The following is a 23135-nucleotide window of genomic DNA, read 5'->3' as shown; positions in this document are numbered from 1 at the left end:
ACCCTGCCACACCCCCTTGCTGCGGTCCGTACCAGACTGCAGCTGTCTCTCTTACGACTCCCAGGATGGGGGCACAGTTGGTCCCTGGGGCAGCTGTAGGCCCCTGGAGGAGCCACAGATCTCCCAGGACCCTCGCCAAGGGCCAGTCCTGCCACGGGAATGTGGCACAGGGTAGGGGAGCCTGAGAGACAGGGCGGCAGAGGCAGGGCTGTCCAGGTGCCACATCCTGGGGACGAGAAAAGGGGGTGTCACTCTCTAACCAGAACGCCGCTCAACGTGAGCACCGCCTAGAACTTCAAGAAACACTTTGACGAGCTGAGGCCCTGAGGGGCAGGAACTGAAGCAAGAGCGGATGATTCCACAGGCCCTAGGAAGTGGGGTCTGGCTGCCTCGTTTGAGAATGCAGCTTCCGGGCGCCTGGGTGGCTCAGTGGTTAAGCCGCTGCCTTCGGCTCAGGTCATGATCTCAAGGTCCTGGGATCGAGTCCCGCATCGGGCTCTCTGCTCAGCAGGGAGCCTGCTTCCTCCTCTCTCTCTCTCTGCCTGCCTCTCTGCCTACTTGTGATTTCTCTCTGTCAAATAAAAAAAAAAAAACTTTTTAAAAAAAAAAAAAAAAAAAAAAGAGAATGCAGCTTCCAGTGGCAGGGGACGGCACAGGGGCCCGGGCGGCCACCAGAGGGCACTGTTCCGGCCGCTCCTAAATCACCGAGGGACTCCCTCCATGGCCAGTCTGTGTATCTGCACAGTGGCCGCCTGTCCAGCCTCTGGCATCCAAGTGGTGTGGCTACACGGTCGGCTTCCTTCCCCCCACCCTCCCTCAAGCCCGGACTCACTGGGGTTTTGTGCTCACACTCAAAGGGCCCCATTGAGAGCGCACAGATGCGGGCTGGAGTCGGCTCCTGTCCCGCTCCAGGCACAGCCCGGGCTGCTGGGGTGGTACAACCAACCAAATGTCAAAGGGCCCTGCCAGCCTCTGAGCTCCGGAGCCCGGCCCTGCTGGCCAGGGCCAGGCATGCAGAGACGGCCCCGGCCAACACCAGCAAACACGCTTCGGAAAGACATCAGCAGGGTCCTCCCTCCTCCCGGGGTTGGGGAACACCAGGCACCAGGCACCTCCCCCTGCACCCCCAGGCAAGCAGGCTACTCTCAAGTCACCCCCAAGTTCTTTCCCAAGATGCCTCCCCAGAGGGCTGGATTTGTGGGTGGGCCGGCGGCTCCCCCACTCTTCACTTTCTTTCTTGGAAGGGGCCAAAGGGTGGGACCGGCTGGGGAGTCGCCAGAGGGGGGGTTTGGGGGGATGGGGCCAAAGTACTCCTGAGGGGAGGGAGGGGGCCCAAGAGCTGGGAGCGCTGTGGGGTCTCCCCCCCAACTCAGCCGCTCAGGTGAAGCCTCCCAGAGGGCATCTCTGCCAGGGAACAAGAGCGCCGACCTCCTGTTTTATCACCTCCCAGCCCAGGCCCAGCCCACGTTGGCTCAGCACACACCCGCCAGGAGGGAGAGAGAGGAAGAGGAGGAACAGAAGAGGCGGCTCTCGCCCAGCCAGACCTCCCAGAGGCAGGGCAGCGCCAGCCATCCCCCCAAGGGCCCAGCAGGGATTCCTTCGCCTGGGCAGGGGCAGAGGTGGCACTGCCTCCCTCACTTTGGTGGCCGCCCCGTGTAATTTGACACTTGGATCTCCAGGACGACCAACAACAGAAAAGCTGAAGCAGCTGGCTGTCACCAGCCAGGAGTTCCACACGCTCTGAGGAAGGCGCCCAGCAGCGGGTCAGGAAAGAGGCATTTGAGAAGGAAGGAAGAGGTGGTGGCTGGGCTGAGGACAGGCCCAGGAGGCTGCTGGGCTCCCCGGGATCTGAGTTCCTAGGTGAGTGGTGCCAGCCATGGATGAGAGGAGTGGGGGTGCGCGGCCAGGGTCTCCTGCCCCGAGGGTGGAGAGCCACCGTCTACCGCGAACAGAGAGGCTCACGGGGGTACAACATGGTCATGGTCTCTGGACAGCCTGTTTAAACGTGGGCTCTCCCTTCTACTGCTGGCAGCCCGGTACGGCAGGGACACGGGCCGAGGCTGCAGCTCTCTGCTCCAAGTGCTTTCCTCCCTGCTTGCTAAGCAGGCAGAGGGGCCCCGAGTGCCTGCTTACTCGGCAAGTTAAAGCCTGTTCTATTCAGGGGGCTTAAACAGGGGATTTGGCTGTCCTGGCTCCGGGGAGGACGGCTGCTTGCTCACGGAGCCTCCCTTTTCCCCAGGATCAATGCAGAGCCCTGGGTGTGCCTGCTTTCTCCCCGTGGAGGTGGCTCGGGGCAGAGTCTGCCCCGCCAGTTCGTGCCCCCCAGGATGTGGTGGGACCCGCAGTAGCTCTGCCTATCTGTGTCCTGCATCAGCGTGGCAGCCGCCACCTCTTGTGAGGGGCTTGGCCCGCTCACTGCCAGGTGTTCTCAGCTCAGAGTTAAAGCCGGGTACTCCTCCCTGGGCCCAACTGGAATCCCGTGAGCTCCCAAACCTTCGTGAATGCTGCACCGGAAGCACGAGGGCCTGACTCTAAACCCAGGGTGGGTGGGATGAGGGCGATGGTGCTGAGGCCGGCGGAGGACCCGCCTGGCATTCGGCGCTCTGCCGGGTCACTGGAACGCTGAGCCCAAAATGGCTCTTCGAGCAGCACCAGGAGCAGCCCCCTTGGGCAGGGCCCCATGAACCGAGGCTGCCCGTTCTTCTGGCCTCCCTGTCCCCACGCTAGGGTTAAAGTCTCTCTTCCCCGCCCCCCAGATGTTTCCCCCAAAGCAAACAGGCTAGTATCTACTTAGAAAGAAAAACAACAATCCAGGGAAAAGTGGAAATCAGGGAGCAGTCCAAGCGTTCTTGGCTCTTCAGGGGCGGTGGGACTTGGCCAGGGTTGGCGGCTGAGGAGACTGAAAGCCCCGCGCCGATGGGCCAGGCATGGCAGAGAGGGGCCAAGCGCCGGTTCTGTGCTGGAGGCAGCAGGCAGGGCTGGGAAAGGGGAGGGCGCGGTGGTGCGCCTGGGGCTACCCCTGCTGGCTGGGGTCTGTAAGGCAGGTGGGTGGGGAGCAGAGTCCCTGCAGGCGCAGCACATGGGTGGTCGGGGTCCCCTGCACACAGGCGCTGAGCTGGAATAGGGGGGTGATGCCTAGCTCCTTGGTCTGGGGGTACCACCACCAGCAGCAGGAAGGCCTCCTCTAGTCCTGGAAAACCCATGAGGTTAGGGAAGCAGGACTACTCTGGGTTCAAATGTCTACTCCCCAAAGCAACTTGGAGCCAAGGCAGAAAAGGGCATCGTCTGAAGGCTTGACGCAGTGTCCAGTGGACACCTCCGCCTTCGTGGTCAGGCTTCTGGACCCTGCAAATCTGCCACAACCATGGGTTTGCCTCATCAGGGCTGTTTCCCAAACAAAACAGGGCCCGGTGGGGCAAGAGTGGCTGGCTATAAGCCACCACGACAAAATGACAGGGGCCCAGAGCTGTCAGTACGCCACTTATCAGTCACGCCCAGGCCGGTCTGCTGCCTGCTCTCCTTCACAACGGGCCTCTGGGGTTGGAGTATCGGTTTTGCCAGGAGGAAACAGGGAAGCTTCAGTGCCCAGTGGCAGCTGTCAAGCCTGCAGGATGCCTGCCTGCTCCGTCACAAGGTCCTCTGTGCCAGAAGATGCCACACAAAGGAACGTTTTCTGGTCCCTCCAGCTCTGCCCGCTTTCACCTCTGCCCGCCTCACTTCTCCCTCCATGTGCGCCCACTGCAGCCGTGGTGCACCCTCCAAAGGCTCCAAGAAGGGCCATGCAGGCAGCCAAGGTTGCTCTCCCTTCCTGGGGCCGTGGGAACCACTTGCTTTGGCCGCCTCCAACCAAGGCACTTCGGAGCACAGGGCTGGGATGTACTCCGATTTCCCTGGTTCGCTGGCAGGAAGCAGTTTGGGAAGGAGAATGGATGACCTTCCTATCTTCTTGAGACAGACCAGAAAGATATACGCGATCATCGGTACCTGCTCTGGGCTTCCCTGTCTTCCTCCCTCCAAACCTGTGAAAGTAAAAGGGACAAGCAGCAGCCAGCCTCAGAGCACCTCCACTCCCCAGGTCACAGCTGGGAACACTTACAGACCGGGGCGCCCTACAGAGCAACGGCCGGGGAACAGACGGCATGGTCACTTGACGACGGCTGGTTATATCGGGCACCAGGCATCAGGCAGGCCCCAGCCTCGCTTTAAATAGCCCACTGGGAAGAGCGCCTGTGACCTGCTGGAATGTGTCTCCTCCCTCTTATGAGAACAAGGTCCCTCCAGCTCCCACGGTCCCCACTAAGGTTTATTCTGCTCAAGACCAGGGTGGAAATGGCAGCACGTCAACTGGAAAAACAAAGGGGGTTCCCTGTCAGTCTTTGGGGCAGAACCTCAGGTGTCCAGTGGCCCCGTTCCTGATCACAGCCCAGAAAGAATCAGGGCGCAGCCCGGGGCAAGACCCTAGGGGCTGGTACGGCTTGTTAAATCAGCTCACCAGAGGCCCGGGGCACAAAGACACAATGCCATCCACAGCCCCAGCCACAGCCTCCCCCGGGTGTGGACCGGCATTCCTCCTGGAGCAGCACAGGTCCCCTGGGTCAGACGCTGCAGCATCCTGACGTCACAACGCTCGGAAGACGTCCAACTTCAGAGCTGAAGCTTCTGACCAGTGAAGCCCACCTTTCTGCACAGCAGAGTAGCCTTGGCCCAACCCGGGTCCTCGCTGCTCTGGAGATCACACCCCTCAGACCGGCGGGGCTCCACGTTCCCTCTTGCTCACAAGCGGAGGCTTCCCCCTCCACAACCCCTCCCCGGGTCTTTGGACCTGGAAACCCGAGTGAAAGCGCCGCCCTGGCCCAGCTGGCCTCCACCCGCTTCCTCTTTCAAGGAGTCTCTGATGGCTACATTAGGCAATGCAGGCGCGGGGCCAATCAGGCTGAAGGAGCCAGACCACACGGAGACGAAGAGGGGAGGAGAAATGGTGCCCAAGTCCTGAGCCCTGTGCGAAGTCTCCTCCGGGGCTTTGCCGGGCACCTCCGTTCCCTCCTCTAGGAATGAGACCAGCAGGCGGGCTGCTGCACTCCTGGGAACACGGGAACTGGGGATATCCAGAGAGGCTCCAGAATGAGACCACCACCCTCCTGATGCAAACCCACTTCCCTGGTCAGAGCGGGAGGGGCCGGGGCTTGTTCAGTGTGACCAGAGGAGAGGGGCCCTATGCTTGGGGAGGAGTTTGGTGAACCAGAGGCAGACAGACAAGATCTGGCCTTTTGATGACGAGTCCCCTGTGGTTCTCAAAGAACAGGTGTGGCCCCAGCGTGGGGGTGAGGTGCCTGGATAAACGCAGTGCTCCAGACTCACGAGTGTGGAACTGCGCTGGTTACGCAGGGCACACCTACTGCCAAAAGGCTCTGGGGCCCTGGTCTCGGCACCGGGCCTTAGTGCATGGGCAGTGCCCTCAGCAGGCCGCATTGGGAGCTGACCTACCCTGCCAGCCAGAGGGCAGGCCGCCTAGGACAGGCTTCCACGAGAGCCAGCATGGGGCAGTAGGGGGCCCAGGCTCCCGGTCCCTCTGCGTAACCACAGAGGAACCACTTACTATCCCAGCTGTTCCCCGTATAGCAAGGGAAGCAGGGCTAGAAGATCTGTGGCATTCTGGGATCCCGTGCCCTTTAGGACACTTGGAAACCAGGATCTTGATCTCCTTTGCAGAAACATGCTGACCCCAGGGTGGGGCATAAGAGAAGACAGGAGGATCTAACTCCAGAAGCCGCCCACTTCCGATAGGAAACCCGCTAATCCCCCAGTGACCCACCGGCTGCCCGCTACCCTTGAGGGGACTTACACCACAGCTCCTGGCTCCAGCCTGCCCCACCGCCTGCCTTCACCTCACACACCAGACATCCTAGGAATGCGGGACACAGAGGAAGGTCCCCAGACAGATGCCCTACCTGCCAGGATACAAGGGGGTACGACTGCCCCCAAAGGCTTCCTCGATGCTCCGATGGTGGCCAAACCCCCTACCCGAGGGGAATCACATGTGGGGCCCCCATGTGTGCCAGGACCTGCGCTGGCCGCCGCTGTGCTCCCAGGAATCAATCCAACAGCCTTGAAAGATGGACATCTCCTCTCACATAAAATGAGGAAAAGAAACAGACTCAGAGAGACAGAGACGTGTCCATGTCACGGAAGCAGGAAGGAGTCAGCTGGCATCAGAACAACATTCCCTGTGGGGCAGCTGACCGAATGAGGACAGTTACCCTGCAGAAGAGGGGACGTGGGATACACCCGCCAGCTGCCATCCAGGACCCGAAGGCCCACGAGGCAGAAGAGGGGTACAAGTGTCCTATGTGAACACAGGCGGGACCAGCAAGGTCAGGAGGAGGTCCCACCTTCCAAAGATCAGCACTGTTCCAAGAGGGAAGAGGGCAGGCTGTCATAGCAGGTGGGACCCCCCCCCCGCCCCATCTCACCGAGAGGGGCTTGGGCTCAGGCGAAGGCTGCAAGCCAGAAGGAGTGCACGGGGCCAGGAACGGGGTAGAGAGTTCAAGCAGAAGACCTTCAAGGCAGTTCTAAGACGGCTCTACTGTGACGGAAGTCCCAGCAGTGACCAGCTTCCAAGACTGCAGCCATCTGAGAACCACCTGGCCATAGCCCAGGATGAAGTGACAGTAATTAGATCTACAGGTCTGGCATGAGCCCCTGACACCTGTTACCCTCTCTGGGATCAGAGCCGCCTTAGGTGAACAAGTTCAGGCTGGTTGGCACAGGCTGTCCCTGGTCCATGTCTGAAGAGCTACTGGGTCCCTCATGTCCACTGAAGGGGAAAGACACTGAGGTAGAGTGTGCTCCCACTCAGGCTCAGCCTGGACCTTGCCCTGCACCCTGCCGGCACCCTTAGGAAAAGGCTCTCAGGGGGCAGAGGGCTGAGCTGCCACATACCTGGGGCAGGGGGTGGGGCAGAGGGGACTCTCCTGGTTTGAGCCAGCAGGGGAGGGGCTGGTAAACCAGCACTGGGACGCCTGATCGTATCCTGAGAGGACCCCCTTGGGTAAACCTGCAAGGACACAATGTCATCTCTTCCTCCTCAAAGAACACCTATAAGTAAAGAAGTCGGGCTGGTGGGAGAGGCAGGGGGCCCCAAAGGGACTCAGACCATCTCCCCGTTAGCGCTGACCCTAGCTAAAAGCCCCCATGTGCCTGCTCCAGGAACCTGCTCCTTCTGCCCCACATATGACAGGACCAAGAGCTCCAGGCTGGAATCCCAAAGCCCAGTCTCCCCACTGAGAACCCAGGCAAGGCACCTGAAGTCCTGAAGGACCCAGGGGTCACCAGGGGAGCTATGCCAGCCCAAGGCCCCCCCAGCAAAACCAGGAGTGGTGCCTGAGACAAAGGAATGTAACCGTGAAGTCACCCTACCTCTAAGTCAGGAACCCTGGCCAACCGTGGCGAGCGGACAGACTGCCCCTGTGTCTGGCTGAGCCCGGCAGCCCCCACGGCGGGGCCTCAGGCTGCCTGCCGTCACCAGCTTCTCCCACCACAGGTGGTATCAGCTGGGTGGGGGCTGAGGGCCATTGCTGGGTCTGGGCGGAGGGCCCCAAAGGCTCCCTCCCTGCTCAGGAGCCGCAGGGGTGCAGGGGTGAGACCTGACTAACTCGTTCTGCGGGCTGCAGGTGGGTGGGGACCCCATCATTGCTCAGCACGCCCGACAGGCGCCCAGCAGGAGCCAGCGGGAGCCCGCAGGAGCCTGGCGCACCATGGCAGCTGCCAGCTTTGTGCAGGAGATGCGCTCCATGGGTGAGAGGTTACTGCTCAAGCTACAGAGGCTACCCCAGGCCGAGCCCGTGGAGATCGTGGCCTTCTCGGTCATCCTCCTTTTCACAGGTAAGCTGGGGCTCTCGCTTTCTCCCCAGTGTCCCCGGATGTTTCTGGCATCCGGGTGAGACCTTGGTGCTGGCCAGAGGGCTGGCTAGGTGTCCCCCAGACAGAGGAGAAGTGGATGTCCTTGGGGGAGCGCCAAGGGACTGCCCTAATCCTCCACAAGCTGCTTCGGTGATGGGGTGGTGCTGGAACCTGGGCCCAGAGGCAGCCCCGCATCCCAACGAGGGATGGAGGGAGCGAAGCTGTGGGCAGCAGAGGCGGCATGATAGGGAAGTTGGGCCCAGTGGCCGGCAAGGGGACCCCCAACACCTCTCACCAGACTATCTTTGGGCAATGAGCTGGCACACCTCCGGAGGGGTTTCTTTAGAAGTCGGGTGTGTGTTTTCTCTCTGAGAGCCCTCTGCTTCTGTCTCCTCCTCCCCAGCTACCGTGCTGCTGCTGCTGCTGATAGCCTGCTGCTGCTGCTGCTGCCCCGAGCGCAGAGGCAGGAAGGTCCAAGTGCGGCCCATGACCCCACCGTGAGGGACGGGGATGAGGACGAGACCCTGGAGAGGAGGCTGCCGAAGCCATGATCCCAGGTGCCACCTGGCCCTGCGGCCCGCAGGCCACCAGACCGCGATCCCGTGGCCCGAGCTCCGGCCCTGCCGGGGAACCCGCCACCTGCAGCCGCACCAAGGAAACAAGCGCTGGTACAGCCCCCAAACTCTGACCTGCCGGTGAATCCCGGGGGGCCGAGGATGAGTCAACTGTTTCAAACACAGAGTAAACATGAACTGGAACTTTCCCAATCTGCACCTTTTAACAAAACACAGAAGCAGGGTTCCCAGACTCGGACGGAGAACAGCCCGCACCTGTGGGGAGCTGGCCCTCAGGGCCTCCACGCCAAAGAGGGGCTTTGTGAACTAGCGACTGGATCCCGAGCTTCCCACCAGAGCGGTGGCGTCGGTCTGCTCCGGTATTTGCCCGTTTCTTTCCCAGTAAAAGCTTTCTGGTTATGTGTTTCTGCGGCATCAGACTCCCTGGCCTGGGCACTGTGCTTCTGAAGGGCAAAGCGCCAGGATCCCAGGGGTGTGGCCGGTGACTGTCCTGCCCAGGCCTCCGCACTCCCTGTGTCCGGGAAAGCTGCAAAAACACACAAGCAGGCAGGAATGCCACGCAAGAGGGAGCAGGGGAAGGGCGAGGGTGGAAGTCCCGTCGGCACCAGCTGCTGCTGAGCTCCAGCTCCAGAGGCCCCCGCTGCCGTGACGGGGTAGCGCCTGCCTGGGTGCTGGGCTCAGGAATGCCACCCCACAGCTTCCGCCACCAGTTACTGTAGCCGGCACACCCCACACCAGTGGGCTCAGGCCACCGGGTCTTCCCACACTTCTGGAGTCAGAGAAAAGAGGTCAGGCCCCTACTGTGGTCCGTAACCTGCATCCTGACCCCTCGGTCCTCTCCACATCGTGTGCCGGGCTGTCCGGGTGCCAATCCTCACGCTACCACTCCCCGGCTGCGTGAGTGCCCGTTAGTGATTCGACCTCCCCACGCCACATTCCCTGCCCTCTGAGACTCTGCTAACCCCGGCAGCTACCCTCTGGGGTGAGCTTGTGAGAAACTGAGATGACCTACAGCAAGCGCTTGGAACAGTGCTGGGCATGTGGAGGGATGAGCCATCGCCACTGTCCGCCCGCCCCTCTAAGCAACAGCAACGTGGACCCATTTTAAAGATTGGCCCCGCCGCAATGTACCACCACAGTCTCCCTCCGTTCAGTTTTCTCTCTCTTCCACAGGAACAGCCCAGGTAGAGCTACCAAACCAGGAATGGGGAAGGGGGTGACCAAAAAGCTCTCCATGGTACCTCTCCCTCCATCCCTACTGGTCCGCCAGAGCCACTGGGGTGGAGCCCAGTCTACCCAGAAAACAGAGTGGATCAGGGATGCCAGGCCCTTCTCCCCGCTCCCCTCCATCTCCGGCTGACAGGCAGGTGTGAGAAACTCGGGCTGGTTTCACTTCCTGGTGTCCACTGACTTGTCTGACGGGTTTGGTTTAGGTTGAAGACCCAGAGAGGAAGTCCTTCCACACAAAAGAAAAGAAATTCAAGAGCCAGGCTGTAACCTCCCCACAAGAACAGGATTCAGAATAACAGTGCTAATGAGGAGGATGGTGAAGGTCTCGGGTGATGATCAAGTTGGCTAAACTTCCCTGAGGGCTTATGTGTGCTCGGCCACTGCCTAAAGCAATTTTTAAAAAATGCATTTTATTTGAGAAAGTGAGGGAGAGCAGAGAGAGAGGGAGAAGCAGGCTCCCCGCTGAGCAGAGAGCCTGATGTGAGGTTCAATCCCAGGACCCCAAGAGCATGACCTTAACTGACCAAGCCACGCAGGCGCCCCAAGCCTAAAGCATTCTGATGCAGGTGATTTTGTGCGATCACAGCAGCCTCAGTGCCATGGGTACCATTATTATCCCTATTTAAGAGATGACGAAGTTGAGCGTTAGGAGACACTAGGTCACTCCCCTAAATTCAACCAGCTAAAAGTGGCAGAGTCAGCCTCCGGGCCCAGCCCACCCATCCACAGAGCCCCTGCTCACCACTGCTCACCACGCCCAGGCCCCGAGGCTTCCCAGCTGCAATGCGGATAAGGCTCGCACCCCATTATCCTCCATCAACCAACCTTAGATCCCACACCCCAAACCTTCTGAAAATCACCTCCCTCTGAGAGGGTGGAGCCCAAGAGGTCAGAGCTAGGGTGGGGCCCAACTAGGTCTCCCTCCCAGAAGGAAAACAGGGCAGGTGGGAGGGCCCCAACAGCTGGAGGGGCCCCAGGAAGGACAACAGTGGGGCAGTCCAGTCCCCTTGTGACTCTCCCGTCAGCAAGTTCCCATCGGTACTAAAGAATGGCCCTTCCTGAGGGCAGCAGAGGCTGTCCCTCCTTGCTGGCAGAGTCTGGCTCCGTGGTCTGGCTGCCAAGAGGTGGGGACCACGGGCCGTTTCTCTGGCATTCTCCTCCTCCTAACTGCGGAGCCCCAGTAAGATGCCATCCCGGCGCTGCTGGGAAGGCTGACTCCTCCCCACTTGGCAGCAAACCGGCCCACGCTGAGCCCCACCACTAAAGGCTCCCCACGGCACTCCTGGGCAGGCTTCAGTCCCACTCAGCTCAACAAGTCAGGTTGGCTCCAGCACGAGGGCAGCCCCGCACACTCCCAGGACAGGGCTTCTCTGGAAGAGGCAGGAAGAGGAAGCAGCAAGACCCCGTACTGTGGGAAAGGACAAACAGAGGTGCAGCAACAGTGGCCACGGAAGGGGAGGCCAGCAGGCTGTCTGCGCCCCAAAGGGCATCTGGCCATCACAGTCTCCATTCCTGCCACCAGGCCCCCTGGAATAAGCCACCCCCAAGTCTGCCTGCGCACACCGCTGCACTGACTTCCCAGCCTCGTCAGGTCGGCGGACTCTGGCCTCACCTCCACAGGAGCCTCTCACTTCCTCCAAAGGTCCACACTTAAGATTCGTGCATTTTCCCGGCTTTTAGGACTTACCAAAAACCACCACAGAGTCACGGGTGCAAGAAATTTCATTAGCAAGACCTGGTAGAGAGCACATAAAACACTCTTTCTCCTAAATCTGTATTCTCAAGCATTAAATTCAAGGGCAACCTATAGTAAAAATCTTCACGACATAGTTGCCCATGGGTAACACAACTTCCAGACCAAAAAACTGAGAACAAAATAATTTTGTTCTCAAAAGTAGTTTCCTCACTGTCCTCAGGACCGGCTGCCTGCCATGAAACACTGTGCCCTAGTCCTACGCCTTCCATGGTCTTCCTGCCTCAACCTACCCTCACGCTGAGGGATCCCCTCAGCCCCCAGGCCAGGCTACACCACACACACCAACAGTATTCTCCACCTCTTCCCTTCATGAGAATCATTTCTGTAGAATTTTCTGGTCAGGGTCAGCAATTAATTAAAAAAGTCGGTTCAAGACCCTTTTGTGTACACGACCCAAAAGATTCCCCCCACATCTCGTTTTAAATGGAAACACACACGTGCACATTCCTTGGCCAGTCTGTCTGCCGTAGGGCCAAGGCCTTTCCTCCGAGTGTGGGGTTTGCTGGCCAGAGAGTTCCTATATTGGCTTTTTGCTAACTGTGGTAACTATAAAGCAGAACAAGAACTTAAAGACATCCACAAAGAAATCAACATGTGAAATCCTGGATTTTTGCAAAATGTTTCCAGTTGTCTTGCCACATCTGTTTTGAAAGACATATTGAGTGATTCCAAAGTCATTCCAAAGTAGTCACAGGTGCTTATAAACAACTCCCCCCCCCCCCCCCCTACCCCCTTGAGGGGCAGCACAGAGCAGTGCTCAGCCTGCAGCAGAGCCCCACAACTGGGTTTAAACCCGCCCCCCCGCCCCCCAGGTTACTTCTCAGCTGGATGACCTTGGGTAAGTTGCTTCACTCCCGTGCCTGCTCCCCAGCTGCAGAACTGGGGTTTCGGGGATTCCTGTTGCTCCACACTTTTATGTAACATTAAGTGTGACTATGTCATTACAATAACAAGGACAAGTGCCACAAACAGGTTTGGGAACAAACAGCTGACTCCTGATAAGTATCCAACTTCACGACGGAGGAAGTAGGCGGCTGTGCTAGAGACCGGCCTGTTGGCTGGGAGCATTCAGCAGCCAAGGGCACGCGTCAGGAGGTTTTACGGAGGGAAACTCGAAACATCAGGTGAGCCCAGGACAGTTACGGACTTCACTGAACTCGCTCATCATGCACGTCCTCCAACCCCGGCTGCAGGTTAGCATCGCCCCGCCAGCTTTACAGAGCACGAGGCTCCTCTGACTGCTCAGGGACTGAGCTAAGTGATACCAGGCAGGGCCCAGATGATTCTAAGGAGCAGGGCTGAGGACCAGCACGACAGAGTTGAATTCCGGGTGGGCAAGGCCTGCCTCCCTTGGGTCACAATGGACATGAGGCACCCAGTGTGGTTCCTGGCCACACCAGGCACTTGAATCCTAACTTGTAAGGAATACATGGTGGTCTCCAGGTTTCCATTTCTGCTTCCTCCCTGCCCTATCACACCAGTGGGTACGAACCGACCACGTGAAGCAGCTGAGAGGCTGGCAGAGGCACTAGGGAGAAGGTAGCCTCCGCAGGACTCTGGGGCCTCGACGGTGATAAACACCTCCACAAAGAAACTCGTTCCAGGAGGCGCCAGCTGGGGCTAGTTAACCATTCACCAGGCCCCCAGCACCGCAGGAAGAGAGCAGCCCAGGTGCGGCTCCAGCCCGGGGCTTCCTGCGCTCTGGCCGGGACCTCCCAGTCCACAGGCTGGCAGCCAGACAGAGGAGAGGCAGACTGGTGGCCCGAGGCAAGGGTCCCGGATCCAGTGTCCTTCCCCGCCTCACCCCAAGCCTGAGTTCTCTCGGCGAGGACGCCTGAGCATCCGTACCCTGAGCAGCCCCCACAACGACATCACAAAAGGGACAGAACACAGCTTCAGGGGTAAGTATGAAAGGCAGAAGGGGAAGGCAGTTGCTGGGCAACAGGCCCTAGCCCACCTTTGTCCGCTCCCGTGACAGCGATGAGGTCCGGTCAGGGCCACTTGGCCATGCCGACACCTTTTCCTCCCAACAGCTGCTGCTTTGAGTCAGGGTGTGGCTCGGGCCCCCAAAGTGTGGGCCCGCAGGATTAGCCTGACCGGCCCGCCCGTCGGACTCGGGAGTGTTACCAGCAGAATCAGGTAGTGACTCCTTCCTTCTCGCCGCTACTCCCCTCAACTGGCCACCGGCCCGCAGCCTGCCCGCCTGAGCTGCTTTGAGACCACCTACTTGTTTCCAGCTGCCTCCAGGGGAGCTAGCTTACCCAGGCCTCAGCTGGAGTCAGTCCACTCCTCGACTCCGATGCTTATCTCTCAAAATGCTTCCCAAATGTCTGGCAGTGGAGGCAGGGGAAACAGCAAGGATCTGTAGCAGTGCGTTTTAGATTCGAGCTGAGTCGATCTCAGCGATGGGGAGCTCCTGTTCACACCAGGGCGTCAAGCCCGAGGTCCCTGCAGAGGTGGGCCAGCTGCTCTGAGACGGCTCCAGAGGATCAAGTTGGGGGTGGACAGCAGCGCCTGCGACAGGGCCTGGGAGAGGCCCCGGCACTCAGGGCCTCCATCCCCTCTCTTCCAGGTTCACGTGGGCAAACTGACAAACCGGAAGCTCATGTGGAATGATGATTTCTGGCAGAATCCGTGGGACCAGGGGGGCCTGGCAGTGATCAGCTTATTCATCACCATGATCCTGTTTCTCATCGTGTTTGCCATCGTGTTTGGTTTGCTCCCTCCACTGGGGAAGGTCAGCCGGTATGAAGAGTCATGACCTGACTTTCTGGGGGCCAAGAATGCCCCACCTGTCAACTCTCAAACACCATGGACCTTTTCTTCAAAGCCCTTTTAAGAGTCTGCAAATTATACATATGTGTTAGTGTAATTAACTAATTAACAAATGTGATTATCTGATAAGTGCCTGTCTTCCCCGCTGAACCCACTCTCTGCTCACCACTGTAACCCCATACCCAACGTGCCGGGTGCGCAGTCCATTTCAAACAATATTTGCTGGATGAATAAATCAATGAATGAATAAATGACCAAACGAACGGATAGACAGGAGGGCTGTCGGCTCCCCCAGACCACAGTCCCCAGACAACAGCGCCCAATTCAGCTGTGGCCCAAACATTAGGCTGTTCTATCTCAGACAAGGTACAGAAGCCTCAAAGATGGAAGTTGTTTCAACCTAATGACCGTTCTTTTTAACGCTCAAAGATGGAGAGCACCGCCCCAGAGTGAACAAATGCTTGTCATGGCCACGGCTCAGAGAACACAGCTGCACGTGGAGAAGAGAGGACCACCACTGGATGCCCGGCCTTGACCGCATCCATACTGACCTGAGTGTCTATGCCACTGGTCCCAGAGATGCCCAGGTATCCCTCACAGGGTCCCACAGCTCCCACGCACCCCAGACCGTCCTACAACACCATCTTTGTAAACGCACCTGCCTCTGCCAAAGCCACCATACGGGCCTGGCCCTGGCTGCCAGGTGCCCTCCCTTAGCAAACAGCTGCTTCCACTAAACCACAAACCGGGACTATTCTTAGAAAAACAGCAAATATTTGGTGGGGAACAGGCGATACACCATTTACGCCATAAAGAAACATTTTCTTTTTTACCCAAAGAGCACTTTCACATTCAGCCACAACAGTGGTTTTTTTCTACCCCAGGCAGTCCTGGAATCTGGAACCCTCGCATGTAGCACACGAGGTAGGAGAGATGAGGCTGCACGTGGCACAACAGAAGGCCCGTTGATGCCGAGACCCCCGGAAGCACAGAGAAGCCCCAGCTCCTCAGCAGGACGCAGGAGAAATGAAGGCAGGGGCCCCTAGCAGGATCTGTCCTGTTTCTGGTTGGCCACAGCCCAGAGGGATACAACAGAGCTAACCCTTTAGACAGTCCCCCGGAGCCTCAGACGCATCCCAGAAAAAAACCTGGCAGGGTTACTTCCAGCAGAAGGGACCCTGACAATTAGCAAGGACACGCAGCCCTCTCATTCTCAGCCTTTTGCTCCAGCAGCCTGAGAGGGCCTAATTTAACAACGCCCAGTACTAGTGCCTGAAAAGGGCTCTGAGCAAGACGGCTCTGGGCAAGGGTGCCAAGCACCTCTGCTGGGTATGGCCGAGCCACACAGACCAGACCAGAGACTCAGTCTCAGAGGAGCCACCAAATCATCAGTGAGGAGGGGGTGGGAATCAAAACACATGGCCCACATAAGTACCGCAGTTTCTAGAGGAGCGCTCCAAACATCCGCTAGGTACCAGGTCTGTCTACTTACTCTGCTCCAGGCTTCAAAAATCCAGTTGTGCGAAAACCAAGATGGTACGTGTATATGAAATGCTCAGTCACTAAAACTCGGGAGACCCAGGATTGGCGGTGTCTGTCTACTGTGAGCATGGTGACCGTGACCTCTCTCGGGATAAGCCTATTCATCTCTAAGTCTGAAGCAATCACTTCTGCTTCATCAACCTCACAGTGTTGTTCAATGGGGTCTGGCGAAGGTGAGTTTTTTTAGACCAAAGGGCCACATGCATGCAAAATGCTTCCAGCTTGTCCAGAATCATCCAGGCTGTCCCTCATGTCCTGAACCTGTCCTGCCACAACCTGCCTGCTACTGAGCAGCCAGCAGGCTCAGTCAAGCCTCTGCCACCAGCACAGACAGATAAAACAGAGAAGTGGATTCCAAGTAGGCAGGCTGGTGTTACATGAGAAAAGCTGACTTCTCTCCAAGCTTATTATTCACCCGCAAGAGATAAGGTAGGTCAAGCGGCTCTTTTTGGGTCCAGGATAAAAGTGACTCCTACTCAGCTGAAGCCAGTGGTCCAGCTCAGTGTCAAGTGACCACCACAAGGCTCATGGGTCAGAACCGACCACGTGACTCATGAGAGGTCACCTATGGGACCAGCTACTCCGGAAGTGGGTGGAGTGGGGTAGATGGACGACCCACCAAAAGACTGAATGTCTTCACACTGCTAGTTTCTGGGGCCTTCCTGGCGAGGATACTGACGTCCAGGCTGCCTGATGGGAAACGCGCCACACGGGAGCCTTCGGCAGGGAGCACGCCCTGATTGCCCAACAGTGGTCCTGCATCAGCTGGTTCACTGGCAGGTGCTGGCGGAGGGAAGACCTCACTAACACGGTGCTGCACATATGAAATAAGTCACTCACCCCAGTTCTTCACAGAAGGTCACCAGGGCATCAAAGGCCAGGACAGCAGCTTTATCAGACGCTTTGTTCCCTCTCTTTTCCTGGAGACAAGAAAAGCCCACTTAGCAAAAGTCTGGTATAGTTCAATTACCTTGCAGCCTAAACGATGATGAGGGACAAGAATACCAAATGACAGCAAGCAAGCCATGTATAAAATGGTGTCCCCAAACCATGCATCAGAATCACCTGAATAACTTTATTTTTTTACTTTTAAATTTTGTTTATTTTTTTTGGTGGATAGGAAAGCAAGGTTTATTGGGTGATAGCAAAATGATAGTACAAAGCTCCCAGGGACGGCGGGGACCTGAAGGGGTTGCCTTATTTTATATTTTTAAAGACTTTTTTTTTTCCCCCAAGCAACATCCACACCCAACAAGGGGCTTGAACTAACAACCCCAAGCTCAAGGATTACCTGCTGTACTGACTCAGCGAATCAGACATACCCCACATGGATAACTTTCAAAAAGTGAGCTGGGGCCCATACCCAGACTACTGAATTTAACTTTCTAGAACAAGAGCTTTGGGGAGTTTATTTTCAAAAGGCTGCTCAGGTGATTCTCATGCCAAGGACCCAGGGACTGGCATTTGGGAGCCCTATATAATATGATCCATTGTTTCCTTTAAGATTTTACTTTTAGGGGCGCCTGGGTGGCTCAGTGGGTTAAGCCGCTGCCTTCGGCTCAGGTCATGATCTCAGGGTCCTGGGATCGAGTCCCGCATCGGGCTCTCTGCTCAGCAGGGAGCCTGCTTCCTTCTCTCTCTGCCTGCCTCTCAGTATACTTGTAATTTCTGTCAAATAAATAAATAAAATCTTTAAAAAAAAAAAAAAAGATTTTACTTTTAAGTAATCTCTACACCCAACATGGGGCTTAAACTTACAACTTTGAGATCAAGAGTCCTCCACCAACTAAGCCAGCCAGGTCCCCTAATATCATATGGCTAATTTAATAGTAAATATACGCGCCAGTGTCTTGGATTTGCAGGAACACACAAACCTCTGTGTTTACAGGATACATACTACAATGTGAGCAGTGATTTCTTCTGAGTGCTGGGATGCATTATTTGCATTTTTGTACATGTCTTTGTCGAAGTTTCAAAAAATTGTGAAATATTTAAAAATACAGAAAAAGGAAACAACAAATGTTGGCGAGGATGCGGAGAAAGGGGAAGCCTCTTACAACGCTGGTGGGAATGCAAGCTGGTGCAGCCACTCTGGAAAATAGTGTAGGGCGCCTGGGTGGCTCAGTGGGTTAAGCCGCTGCCTTCGGCTCAGGTCATGATCTCAGGGTCCTGGGATCGAGTCCCGCATCGGGCTCTCTGCTCAGCAGGGAGCCTGCTTCCTCCTCTCTCTCTGCCTGCCTCTCTGCCTACTTGTGATCTCTGTCTGTCAAATAAATAAATAAATAAATAATCTTTTAAAAAAAAAAAGAAAAGAAAAAAGAAAATAGTGTAGAGGTTTCTCAAGACATTAAAAAACAGCTAACCTATGGCCCAGCAATTGCACTACTAGGTACTTATGCTAAAGATACAGATGTAGTGAAAAGAAGGGGCACATGTACCCCAATGTTCATAGCAACAATGTCCACAATAGCCAAACTGTAGAAGGAGCCGAGATGCCCTTCAACAGATGAATGGATAAAGAAGATGTGGTCCCCATACACAGTGGAGTATTACTCAGCCATCAACAAGGATGAACACCCACCATTTACACTGGTGTGGAGGAACTGGAGGGGACTATACTTAAGTGAATCAGTCAAGCAGAGAAAGACAATTACCATATGGTTTCCCTCACATGTAAAACATAAGCAACAGAACAGAGGACCATCGGGGAAGGGAGGGAAATCTGAAGGAGGCAATCAGAGAGGGAGACGAACCATGAGAGCCTGTGGACCCTGGGAAACAAACTGAGGGTTTCAGAGGCAGAGGGCGGGGAGTAACAGGGTGATGGGTATTGAGGGCACATGCTGTGATGAGCACTGGGTGTGATACGGAACTAATGAATCACTGAGTGCTACACCAAAAACTAATGCTGTACTATATGGTGGCTGAGCAAAATAAAAAATACAGAAAACAATACAGAAAAGGAATGAAAATATAACAGACACTGATACCTGAGATCTCATCTACTGACCTTCTGCTTCTAGAAGGTGAATGAATCATCCCCACCTCCTAAACACACATAAATACACCTTCTCTCTCTGCCCTCATTCTGCCAATCTGTTTATATCACAATTTCTTCTGAAATCGTAATTCTCCTTATGGTGAGGAAACATTCAGGGCTAAACCATGTGGCTACTTTTCTACATTTCTTATGATCACATATCCTTTCTTATACAACTTTGTTCTCCCAAAATTAATTGCTGGTTTTTGTTTTTCACTTAAATTTTAGTGTATTTCAGGGGTGCCTGGGTGGCTCAGTAGGTTGAGCCTCTGCCTTCAGCCCAAGTCATGGTCTCAGGGTCCTGGGATCAAGCCCCACACTGGGCTCTCTGTTCAGTGGGAAGCCTGCTTCCTCCTCTCTGTCTCTGCTTCCCTGCCTACTTGTGATCTGTCAAATAAAAAAATAAAATCTTCAAAAAAAATTCTAGTGTATTATTACTTCATCCCCAAATGCTGTGATATAATGAAAAATTCATGTCAACAGGGGCCAAACATGGCAGGTTCCACTTATATTTTTAGAAACCTCCCCCTGCACCCTTCTGTCCCCCTGGTTCAACTTGAACTGCCCCTCCCTGGGCCTGGCGCACAGCTGAGACGAACCTTCCATGGTGCCCAGGACATTCCTTTGCCTGACTCAAGTCAGATCTCTATCTTCCCCTTACTTATTACTACCGCCCTCATGGGGGACATTCTTCAGTACCTTCTCCACAGGAGGGAGTTTCTTGATATCTTGCGTCTAAAATGTCTTTTTTTTAACCATAAAGTTTAATTATATTAAAAAAAAACTGAGTAAATAACTTTCTCTGAAAAACCATATTGACTCTCTGTAGACTGCAATTATTTGGGGGGCGGGGGCTGGTAAGTTAAACTGCCCTATTTTTTTTTTTTAAGATTTTATTTATTTGACAGACAGAGATCACAAGTAGGCAGAGAGAGAAGGGGGGAAGCGGGCTCCCCACTGAGCAGAGAGCCCTATGCGGGGCTCGATCCCAGGATCCTGAGACCGTGACCTGAGCCGAAGGCAGAGGCTTAACCCCACTGAGCCACCCAGACACCCCAAACTGCCCTATTTTCTATTCTGAAAATCTTAAAAAGTGCCCCCTCCTGTGATTACAGAGACACACATGCCCCAATTGGCTGAGAATCAACACGAGAAAGACAAAAGCTGGGTGCCTGGGTGGCTCAGTGGGTTAAGCCGCTGCCTTCGGCTCAGGTCATGATCTCAGGGTCCTGGGATTGAGTCCCGCATCGGGCTCTCTGCTCGGCAGGGAGCCTGCTTCCTCCTCTCTCTCTCTGCCTGCCTCTCTGCCTACTTGTGATCTCTCTCAAGTAAATAAATAAAATCTTAAAAAAAAAAAAAAAAAAAGACAGACAAAAGCTGCAAAGCTAAGAGCATGCAACAGAGTCTAAGAGAGTCTCAGAAATACCCCAGTGGTTGGAACGTCTGGCTGGAATCTGAACTTCTTTTCAGTCATTTGTCTTGCTCCATGTCTACGGAGGCACACAAACTGAAATTTCCCTTTCCAGACGCTTCTCTGCGCAGCTCACCCACTTCCTGTAAGCCGGCTGTCTGTGGCTCTCAGGAAATCTCCCCGGAAGGTGCCTGCTGCTTCTCCATCAAAGCAAGCAAAAGCATTTCTGAGGACATCTTCCGATCTGTGTCACTTAGCTTTTCGCCAAACAGTGAGAAACACGGTGAAATCTATGGGCCCGGAAGCTCATTCATCACAGTGCATCCAGATACCCACCAGCTGGACTCCTCCCCGGGGAGACAAGCATATCACAAAATCTTCCTTGTCAGTGAAACCCTCTCTGTTCTGACCCATCGTGATGAAGGCCTCTTTGAATTCCTGACTCTGTGACCGGCCAAACAAGGGGAAAACACTGGACGTTGAGCACTGGGGGTACTTCTTGGTAGGCCTGATCTTTGCCCTTCACTGGACATGGCGATTAAATCCCTGCACAGCTGGGAGAACATGAGCACTTCGGTCTACCGCCCTGCTGCCACCACCAACGCCCTTCTGCTCCCAGAGCCTGTAAAGACCAACACTTCCGACATCCAACCTCTGCTTAGCAAAGCGGAAGCTGTAAATGTCTTTAAACTGCCTCAAACTTAACTGGCTGGCTGGGTTGGAAATTCTAGGTTGGAAACGGTTTATCTAGAATTGGAAGGCACTGCTTCATTGTTTCTCCTTTCTGATATTATGACAAAGAAAACTATTGCTGTTCTGGCTCCCAGCCCTCCACATACCTCTCTGGAGGCTCTGGATCTTCTCTGTCTCACGTGTCTTCCTGATAAGCCTAGCGTGAGCTCTTATAACTCACTGTGTAAGTTTTTTTTTTTTTTTCCACTGTGTAAGTTTTAAATAAACACACTATACTTCATCACCTCACCAAAATCTTTTGTCTAATTTGAATTTCAGATAAAAGGGACCAGTTTAAAAAAAAAAAGGTGGAGGGAATCAGGTAATAGGTGCTCTTTGTTCCTGGCAAATACCAGGTCCACACAAGGCCCCTTCCTTCCCCATCACAACTTGTACTCACGTCCCCTACCCGTTCAAAAACACCATTACGCATTTACTATATTCCGGGCACTGCTCTGGCCATCACAGATCCATAGGAAACAAGAGGTCCCTGCTCTCGTGGAACTTACATTTCAACAGAGCAGACAGGGAATAAACAAATCTCTAATGTCACACATTAATAAACATAATTTCTTTTTCAAAAAGCAAGAGAAGAGCCCTCGGGCACTCAGTTATGCCTACCAGCCCCCTGGTGAGCACGTGCTGTAATTTTATCCCTGCTCGTGGCCAAGTGTTTAGTTGTTCCAGTGTCAGTCCCCGTGACCAATTTTACCACACAGCCCCTCCAGCACATGAGCTTTTTTATTCCAGGTGATTCAGTCCCAGAAATACAGTATCTGGGGAAAAGGGTACCTGTATATTAAAGCAGAACAGGGGTGAGCCTGGATGGTTCAGTAGGTTGAGCATCTGACTCTTGATCTCAGGGTCCTGGCATCAAGCCCCGCAGTGGGCTCTGCTCTCAGCACACAGTCTCCTTATCCCTCTCTCTCTGCCCCTCCCCCAGCTCTTGCTCTCTCTTAATTATCTTTTTTTTTTTTTTAAGATTTTTAAAATGTATTTATTTGACAGAGAGAGAGATGGCGAGAGAGGGAATACAAGCAGGGGGAGTGGGAGAGGGAGGAGCCGGCTTCCTACTAAGCAGGGAGCCCGATTCGGGGCTCGATCTCAGGACCCTGGGATCAGGACCTGAGCCAGAAGCAGACGCTTAATGACTGAACCACCCAGGCACCCCTCAAATATCTTTAAAAAAATAAAAATATAAAGTGCAATAGATATTGCTAGAATGCTTCCCCACAAAAAGACTGCAACTATTCCAGGCAAAGTGCAGGTCCTCTCCGGCATGTACTCACTAGCCACGAGTGTTAGAGCCCTTTGGTGCGTGTGTCATGTGTGTCATTCCGCCGTAATTTGCACTCACCTGATGGCCACTGAATTTGAAAAGTCTTTGACATGCCGTCTGAACGAGCTTTTCTGGGAACTTGCTTTCACATACTTTGCTTTTTCCCGTCAGTTATCGAAATCTCTCCATGTACCCTCAACTTCAACCTCTGGTTTGCCTTCTGCATAACCAGTTTTCTAGATTTGCTGTTTATATACTGGCTTTGTTTATGGTATCTTTTGCCACCTACATTCTTTTCATGGGTTCAGGATTTTAAAAGTTCAAGAACTTGGGGCTGCCACCCGAAGAGGAAACCACCTTTAAAAGGATTTTACAGGGTTGCCTGGGTGGCTCAGTGGGTTAAAGCCTCTGCCTTTGGTTCAGGTCATGATCCCAGGGTCCTGGGATCGAGCCCCAAATCGGGGTCTCTGCTCAGCAGGGAGCCAGCTTCCCCCTCTCTCTCTCTGCCTGCCTCTCTGCCTACTTGTGATCTCTGTCAAATAAATAAAATCTTTAAAAAAATAAAAAAATAAAAGGATTTTACACCACCTTGGAAGGCGCCCTCCACCCTACCCATATGACAGATGACAAACATCTGATTGGGTGACAGGCCAGGGAGGATTAATCAGATTAAAAGAGCCCAACAACAAGCCTATAAAAACCCCTAGATTTAGAAACTCCAGCAGTGACCCTCTCCGGGTCCCCTCCCTCCCTGGGAGCTTTGTACGATCACTTTGCTATCACGCAATAAACCTTGCTTCGCTGCTCTCCTCCTCCCCCCCAAAAAAGTTCAAGAACTTTAATTCAAATACTTACTTTTTTAAAAGATAGCTTTCTGAATTTCTGATTTGCATTAC

General features: G+C 54.8%; 3 protein-coding genes across 5 annotated transcripts in view; 2 read left to right on the top strand and 1 right to left on the bottom strand.

Annotated features, from left to right (window-relative positions):
* Window positions 1–23135, bottom strand: part of RECQL5 (RecQ like helicase 5) — a 37360-nt gene that overhangs the window by 5306 nt on the left and 8919 nt on the right. For all 3 annotated transcript variants that reach the window (XM_059378469.1, XM_059378468.1, XM_059378470.1), the window contains one exon: window positions 16618–16697. In XM_059378469.1, the coding sequence (XP_059234452.1) occupies window positions 16618–16697 (80 nt within the window). The remainder of the gene's footprint in view (window positions 1–16617; window positions 16698–23135) is intronic.
* SMIM5 (small integral membrane protein 5) lies at window positions 1323–8879 on the top strand. Its single transcript, XM_059378471.1, has 3 exons — window positions 1323–1860; window positions 7671–7881; window positions 8303–8879. The coding sequence occupies exons 2-3, from the start codon at window positions 7755–7757 to the stop codon at window positions 8398–8400; spliced, it is 225 nt and encodes a 74-aa protein (XP_059234454.1). The 5' UTR covers window positions 1323–1860; window positions 7671–7754; the 3' UTR covers window positions 8401–8879.
* Window positions 13866–16611, top strand: SMIM6 (small integral membrane protein 6). Its single transcript, XM_059380126.1, has 2 exons — window positions 13866–13916; window positions 14033–16611. Exons 1-2 carry the CDS (start codon window positions 13866–13868, stop codon window positions 14219–14221), a joined length of 240 nt encoding a protein of 79 aa, XP_059236109.1. The 3' UTR covers window positions 14222–16611.

The sequence above is a fragment of the Mustela nigripes genome, chromosome 16 (assembly GCF_022355385.1).
Source record: "Mustela nigripes isolate SB6536 chromosome 16, MUSNIG.SB6536, whole genome shotgun sequence".
NCBI lineage: Eukaryota > Metazoa > Chordata > Mammalia > Carnivora > Mustelidae > Mustela > Mustela nigripes.
This window is presented reverse-complemented; position numbering and strand designations above follow the sequence as displayed.